This window comes from Austrofundulus limnaeus, unplaced genomic scaffold (genome assembly GCF_001266775.1).
Source record: "Austrofundulus limnaeus strain Quisiro unplaced genomic scaffold, Austrofundulus_limnaeus-1.0 Scaffold307, whole genome shotgun sequence".
In the NCBI taxonomy this organism is placed as follows: domain Eukaryota; kingdom Metazoa; phylum Chordata; class Actinopteri; order Cyprinodontiformes; family Rivulidae; genus Austrofundulus; species Austrofundulus limnaeus.
In genome coordinates this window covers 60,834-69,226 of record NW_013952709.1, presented here as the reverse complement: position 1 = coordinate 69,226, position 8,393 = coordinate 60,834, and the positions used below count along the sequence as shown (strand labels likewise).

The window sequence follows — 8,393 nt, the reverse complement described above, 5'->3', positions numbered from 1 at the left end:
CCCCCGCCCCAATAAATCATTTGAAGCAACTATTTTTTATCATTTCTGCACTTGCCTGGTACATACTGGGTACTTACCTGAAATGTTCCAGTTGTGCAAGGTATCTGACTTTGGACTCAGTACCAGACAGGTACAGAGTCCAAAGTCAGTACTAGACAATTACCAGGTGCATACTCTGTAAGTACAGGGAAACAAATCACTACATAACTGTCAGGTTTAAACACCAAACATTAATGCAACTGAACTGCAAGGAAAGACACAACAGAGTCAATAAAGTTTTACTTGCAAGGAGAGTGTATCCGGAGACTGTTTTCAGTTACAATCTCATGCTAGTACCTACAGCCCAGTGCCTGTAGGTACTAGATACTTAGCAGAAAAATACCAGGTAGTACTGGATACATACCAGGTAAGTACCATGTCAATATCAGGTAAGTACCAAGTACACACCTAGTATGTATCAGACAAGTACCGGGTATGCAACAGGTATGTACTCTGTAAGTACAGGGAAACATGTCACCACTTAATACAGCCCAGTCCCTGTAGGTACTAGGAATGTAGCAGGTAAGTACTGTGACTTTCTAGGTAAGTACCCAGTAAATACTGGGAAGTACAAGGTAGGTACCAGAAATATGGCAAATAAGTACAAGGTAATACCAGGTGTATACCTGATGAGTACCATGTTAATACTAGGTAATTACCAGGTATAAATCTAGTATGTACTAGACAGCTACCAGGTATGCAACAGGTACATACTCTGTTAGTACAAGGAAACAAGTCACTAATTATAYTGCCCAGTCCCTGTAGGTACTAGGAATGGCTGTGACTTATCAGGTATGTACCCAGTAAATACCAGAKAAGTACTAGGCAGGTGCCATTTAAGTACTAAGTATGTACACAGTTCATACACAGTACATAAGTAAATATTTGTAAATACATACAAAGTTAATATGTATAGCTATCAAACTTTATTCATTTTAATATTTTTAATCTGTTTACAGGCTGTGTAAAATGTATTTTCAGCCTTTTCTTACAGATTTTGTTTCTTCTAATAAAACCAGTGTTCCACACTAACCTGGGTCAGGATGGCTGCTGTCACTGCTGGGTCGTTCAGATCAGTTGTAGATTTCAGTACCTTAAGCTTAATCCTCCTTATATACTTTCGAGGTGGTTCTTTAGAGGCTGGAGAAAAATAGAAACGGTGCACATCCAAAATATCTCTGGGTTCTTTTAAAGCAGTAAAATATAGTACAGCATAATCTAAAATGACTCACGGCCATAGCACATGAAAGGAAATTTTGTTGCACAATCATATTCCAACAATCTTCCAGCGTTATTAGCATCGATCAAGCTGGCTGCACAGGACCCTGTAGTCCTGCCTTGTGGGTGCCCCTGGACCCAGTAATCAAATATGTGAGTGGTACCATCAGACCACCACTCCCAGGTGGATCTGTACAAGCCGAACAAAGTCAGGATCTGGGTTGGTACCACTTTTAAAATCTCACTGTTGTCAGTTTGCGTCAGAATTTTCCCCAAGTCATAGTAGTGCAGCCTGCAGTAGGCTTGAGCCTCATGCCATGTCTTTGTTTCGTTGATGAAGAAATACATCCTCTGAGATGTGTTTGACTGGTCTGAGGGAGAAAAGAGTTTATTTGCATACAAAAGATTGAAAATCTACTATAGATAGATTTTTTTAGGGTTTCAATTGGACCATTATTTGCTTTTCTGGGTTGACAGAAGTGAAAGTTTTTGTTCATAGAAAGTAAAAGTTAGTACTAACCACTGCCGGTGAAGTTGTAGCAGACAAATGGCCGTGCTACATTGCATTCATAATCATGCCAAAAGCCTAACCACAGAGCGCCACACAGCTCCCACTGATTTCTTGGGTTACCCAGTTCTGTGATGTACCATTTCTCAAACGGACGTCTGTAATCAAAGCCATTGGGTGCTGACCACTTCCAGCTCCACCACGCATCATACAGGCCGATCCAGACTGCTCCACTGAAGCTGCCGGCAGCTGCTATCAGCTGATCCATGTCCTCCATGTTGTCCACCGTTGCCAGGTCGGTGTACTTTCCTCTGCAGTATTTTTGAGCCTCAAACCTGTTCATCTGCTGGTTGATGAAGGTGTATGGACGAAGGCATGAACAGAGCCCTGATGACACRAATACGTTTTATATTCTTACAACTAAGTCATACAGACATTATGTAACAATAGATTACCTTTATTTTCTTAATGAAACAATTTCCTCAAACTAAGGGTTCATCTTTGAGAAAAGTCATTTGGGTTTGGGCATTTTTAAGAAGTGTAAGTACTTGTATTCATACTAAACCATTGTGATACATGTATCTGGAATGGGTATGGTGAATCAAAAGCCTCAGGACACCCTTTTATTTCAGAAACAAAAGGGAAATTTAAATATCTGAAAACCACAGCAAGTAAAGGGTGAGGGGGTCTATCTTTTAGTCTATGTCCAGAACATGGCCACCATCTTGGAAGTCACTTTATTGGATCAAGGGCACATTTTTTCAATGATGAGAGGGTCATGTAGCATATCAAAGGCCACCAGAATTGTCAATAAATGTCAAGTTGTACAGATTGTCTGTAAATTCCACTGATTTTCCCCTGTTTTGCATGTATCACCTCCTCGTCCTCCATCACGTCTACTCTGCCAGTGCAGATGCTGTTATCTCCACCTTCGTGCCCTCCCTCCACAGCTGACATTCCTACACATTCTCACTCCCGACTCGTCACATATTGACGCTTTTCCAAGGTTCCCTCTACGTCCGATTTTGACGCGCCGGGTACCCCCCTCGCGTCAGTCCTTGACGCCCGTGGCTTTTCCGGGTTGCGCCACCAGGGGTCTTTGGGTCGGGGGTCTGAGGTTAACATGAGGGATCAGGATTAATGGTTAAGTTGAGGTACTGGGATCAGGGGTAGGATGTCCATGGTGAATATTAGGTAATTTCAGGCTTTGGAACATGTTTACGTGAATTTCCTACATTTTCTAAAAATGGTTAATTTTACGTACTAGGGTCAGGGACAGGATGTCTAAAGTGAACAAAGGTAATTTCAGGCTTCGAAACGGTAGTTTTTGCACATTTTCTACACTTTCTGAAAATATGACAACAGATTTCGCCCCATCTCGTCAGTAACTGACGTGACGGGGGTACCCGGCGCTTCAAAATCGGACGTAGAGGGAACCTTGGAAAAGCGTCAATATGTGACGACTTGGGAGTGAGAATGGGTTGGACATTCTGCTTGTCTGCTCCAACCCTCACATAGCTGGACATCAGAGGCAAGGTTCCCAGTTGTTGTTGAAACTTTCTGTGTTGATAACCTTTGAGCTACAAGAGMTGCTGTAAATCTGATTGTCAGTGGTGGGCACAAGCCCGCTAAAGTGCAAATCTGCTAATTGCGGACCTAAATATTTCATTTGCGCTTTAGCGGTCTTGCTAATCTTTATAATTCATGAGCGGATTTGCGCTTTCTAAAATTAAAATGCAGTACCGCTAATAACTAATTACATACCAGTCATCATTATCTTGAACAGCAGAAGGTATGGCTGTCAATGAATCACAATCCAACAGCACCCCTCCCAGATAAACACAATTATTGCGAAGGTATACATCCAGTGGTGGGCAGCACTAATCCAATAATTAGCTCTGCAATTTCTAAAGCGCTTGTAAATATATTTAGGTCTGCAACTTCAAAACAGCTTACGCTATAGAAAAACTAGCGGAAACTAATTTTAAACCACAAGTTCAATTTGACACTTCCTAGCTAACAATTCATGTACAATATGCACAACACTGCACACTAGCAGTGTATAAACTCTTTTACAACTTATTTCTATAACCGCCGATTGCTGGGGATCTTATTTCCTGAAACAGAACTTTTGGCTCCTGGTGTAAAAATTAAAAAGTTGTTCAGGATTACTAGTTCGGCTGCTTCTTTGTCTTTTTCTTTTGTTTGTTGTAGATTTTTCATTAAAGAAGCACCAATAAAGTAATTTTAAAACTGTTTATTGGAAAACTGAAGCGATGCATTCTGGGTACATGACAGACTGATGGGAAACGAAAGCACCGGGAAAAGGAAACTAGCATCTTCCCTTCAAAATAAGAGCTTGGATTTTAAAGTTTTTCATGTTTCCATCGKATTTTAAAGTTTTCCAGTTCACCTGAAACTCATCAGACTGAAGAAGTCTCTTGGAGGAGAGACGAAACGTTTCACTAAAGAAGAACCCATCCAGAGGACCTACTTATTTTTTCTTTTTGATTTTTTTCTACCTTACTGAGATGCATCAGGACGTTTTCTATGTAGTTGCTCCAGTTGACCACTAGATGTCTGTCTTCACCAGCATAACATCTTTAAATAATTTCTGAGTCTCTAACCCCGTTGGCCGATTGCTTTTGAGCTCCAGCGTTTAAACTTTATTAATTTATTTATTTATTTTAAAAAATGAGCTCCGATTGTAAAGTAAAATAAATCAATACATACAAAATTTTAGTATGGATTACAAACCTTTACAGTTTTTGCTATTGCGTTCCTGCTACGTAAGCAGACACAAAGCGTTGTGGGAAATCAGAACCGTGATCAAAAGCAACAGTCAGCAGGATGTATACCTTCCCAATAAGCGTGTTTATCTGTGAGGAGTGCTGTTGGATAGATCACGTGTGTTGTGATTTATTGATAGTCTAACYTTCCACTGTTCAAGATAATGACTTGTAGATAATTAGTTATTAGTGCATTTTAATTTTAGAAAGCGCAAATCCAGCGCAAATGATACATTTAGGTCCACAATTAGCGGATTTGCAATTTAGCGGGCTTGTGCCCACCACTGTATACGTCCTTGCTGGCTGTTGCTTTCAGTCACGGTTCTCATTTTACAGACATTTCCCACAATGTTTTGTGTCTGCTTATGTAGCAGGAAGGCAATGGTTAGAACTATGTGACCGGGCGACACTCCCTGTCCCAGCAAAAACAGTTAATGTTGGTAATCCATACTAAAATTTTGTATGTATTGATTTATCTTACTTTACAATCGGAGCTCCTTTTTAAAAAATTTAATAAAGTTTACGCTGGAGCTCAATATTTGATGTAATTGGTCAAAGCAATCGGCCAACAGGGTTGGCTGAAGGGATGCAGAAATTATGTAAAGATGTTATGTTGATGAAGACAGACATCTAGTGGTCAACTGGAGCGACAACAAAAGTATGGAAAACTTTAAAATCTATGCTCTTATTTTGAAGTGAAGACGGTTTCCTGTAGTTTACCTGTAGCTACCTGTAGTTACCTGTAGCTTTCATTTCCCATCACAAATCAAATCTGTCATGTACCCAGAATGCATCGCTTCAGTTTTCCAATGAACAGTTTTAAAATTACTTTATTGATGCTTCTTTAATGAAAAATCTACAATAAACATAAGAAAAAGACAAAGAAGCAGCCGAACTAGCAATCCTCAACAACATTTTAATTTAATACCATGAGTCAAAGGTCTGTTTCATGAAATCACATCGTGCATATATTGTACATAAATTATTGTCAGTTAGTGAGTGTCAAATTGAACTTGCGCAATAAAATTAGCTTCTGCTATTGTCAAGCGATGGCTCTCTTTTGCATATAACCTGTTTGTTCATGTGGAGGCAGTGCTTATAAGGCGGAGTTCACCTGAAACTCATCAGACTGAAGAAGTCTCTTGGAGGAGAGACGAAACGTTTCACTAAAGAAGAACCTATCCAGAGGACCTACTTATTTTTTCTTTTTGATTTTTTTCTACCTGGATTACTGAGATGCATCAGGACATTAGCTTCGACTAGTTTTTCYATGGCATAAACGCTTTTGAAGTTGCGGACCTAAATATTTTAATGAGCGCTTTAGAAATTGTGGAGCTAAATTTTGGATTAGCGCTGCCCACCGCTGCTGATTGTACCAATCAATTTCTGAGAGAATTCTTGTCTTCAAAATTCTAAATGACCACCTTCCAATATGGCGGCTTTCAAGATGGTGGCCAAGTTCTGGACATAGACTAAAACATAAGATCATTCACGCATTACTCACTGGTGCATTTAAATATTTATTTTTCTGAGGCTTTTGGCTCACCCTGTACAGGGGACCAAGCAAATACAAAATTTGTTACAGGCGATCACCACCCTTATCTAGAAGTGAGCACACATTTCATTTGGTTACACTTTGCATCACACGTCATGCACAGTCAGAATCAACACAGACAGCATGGTTGTCAGAAGTGATGTTGATTTTCAATCGATGATGAAGAAATTGAAGATAGAAGGTCTGGTATTTCTGTTGTTAACTAAGGAGAAGCACTGTTTGGTAAATTTGTCACAAAGAGATCGCCACTATGTCCAAAAGATGCGGGAACGTGTCCCTATGCTGTCCGGCCAAGGTGCATTCGTTCCTTAAGGACCCAGCATGGCAGATCGGCAGCTGACATGTCTTGTGGTCACCTGGTGGTGGGAGGCTCATTTTCTCACATACTTCATAGCCCATGAGACACATGTTTCAGAGCTCCTGGGGAACCCCTCCGACTGCTGTACACAGCATGGGTTTCTTCCCCCTGGAGTCTCCATTCCGATATCCATCATTACTTTGGCCACAAATCTGCCAGAGTTTAAGCAAAACACTCTTTGGCAGACTTGGTGCAAATTTGTTTTTTTCTCCACCCTTACATTTTTAGGCATTTGACTATCTTTACAAGTGTTGAGAGTGCAACAACCGGCTTCTGGAAGTGGAAGCAAAATGCCACCAATGCTGTCCGAGGGCTTTCAGTATAAACAAGCCTGAGAATAAAATAACATATTTGTCATGTAACTATATGTCGGTGAGAGCAGACAGGCTTAGAAGGACCATGCAGRGGCCATTAGTCAGCACAGTTATGGAGAGCTGCCAGTTGTTGTCTTCGATGTGCACAAAATTGTTCAATCTCCTTTTATGAGTTTTATTGATTTTTTTTCTGTGTATTATAAAACTTTCTTCATAATTTTTCCTGGAACAGTTGTAACGTTGGCTGTATTTTCTCACAGCCTCGGGGATCCGCTCACTGCTGTCACTTTACATAAACAAACATACTCTCAAAGTTCTGACCTGACTCTGGTGAGAACAGTTTCCGACTGGGGGCAATGCACAAGAAGGGACATGCAATTTATTTCCATGCACCCACGTCAGCAAGACATGAAAATAGTACTTTTTCTTGTTGATAACTTCATCTGAATGGAAATGAGAAAAAGTTTAGGTGGGTGTGGCAGGTCTAAAGTGAATAGGCTAACTGCAGCCATGTTTCCATCAACATTTTTTTTTGCACATTTTTAAGTATCGCATTAGAAAAGGTGAATGGAATTGGCACAATTCGAAAAAAAACTTCCTCTATTTCGCAAAAATGTTCATACGCTCACGGTGGTTTATCGAAAAAGAGTTAATGTGCAAAAGGGGAGATGGAAACACATTTTCCAAATAAGTTCAGACATTCTTGATTAGCTGTTCCTGTTGGCTGTCCAGTACCAGCTGCGACTGCAGCTGCTTCTGCAGCTGGACACTCCTCCCGCTATCTGTGTCTTCTCAGAAATTCCCATTAAGTGAAGAGAATTGCATGTCTTTCTTTACGTCTCCAGACAGCATGTAACATTGCCAAAACTAATTGATATGACAGAATAATTACAACTTTCCTGATAGTAACAACACATAACTTCTCTTCAKTGTCCTGAGATGTGGATCCCTGCGAGTTTGTGACCTCTACTTCCTGTTTACCACACCCAGAAGTAACGTCAGCGTCTGATGTAATTACTTTGTGTAGACTGGTTGATTTACTCCAAGCCAGTTGATGGAAACACTTCTGATTCACGTTTCTTCTTCTTTCCTTTTCGCGACATCTTAAAATTTCACTCAAAATTTGAATTAAAATTGGATGGAAACATGGCATTTGGAAAAGTACCAGGAGAAGTGGCTGGTGTCAAAGAGGAACACAGGGTGACAAAACAGAAAAGAGAACTTAAAACACAAAAACTTTCATTAAAACATCCAAAGATTGTGTCTTCTACGATTGATATCATGGTTAATAAGGTACTAACTACTGATAAAACATTGGGCCTCATGCAAGAACATGTTCGTATTCTTATCCTAAATTTCTCTTACTTTTGTTCGTACGTCACGTCAGATTCAACAAACGCTTCTATCTTCAGGAAACGTGCGTAAATGAGCTGCGTAATTTACACCTTTTCTATCCAGCTGCTCGTGCATGCGAGAGGAGATTAGCATAATTACCACCCCAAAAACACCATATAAGGCTATGCCTCAGATACAACAAAGTGTTCATTCATTCATGAAAATTACAGCGAAAACTGAAAATATAAAAACTTTACGCGTTCAGAGATTGAAGTCC

The 8,393-nt window shown here is 40.1% G+C and overlaps 1 protein-coding gene across 1 annotated transcript in view; it reads left to right on the top strand.

Annotated features, from left to right (window-relative positions):
* Positions 1-7,927: 7,927 nt before the first annotated feature.
* LOC106527047 (E3 ubiquitin-protein ligase TRIM39) overlaps positions 7,928-8,393 on the top strand; it is a 14,899-nt gene continuing 14,433 nt past the window's right edge. Inside the window, exon 1 of the mRNA XM_014021808.1 lies at positions 7,928-7,981. Within this exon, the coding sequence (XP_013877262.1) occupies positions 7,928-7,981 (54 nt within the window). The remainder of the gene's footprint in view (positions 7,982-8,393) is intronic.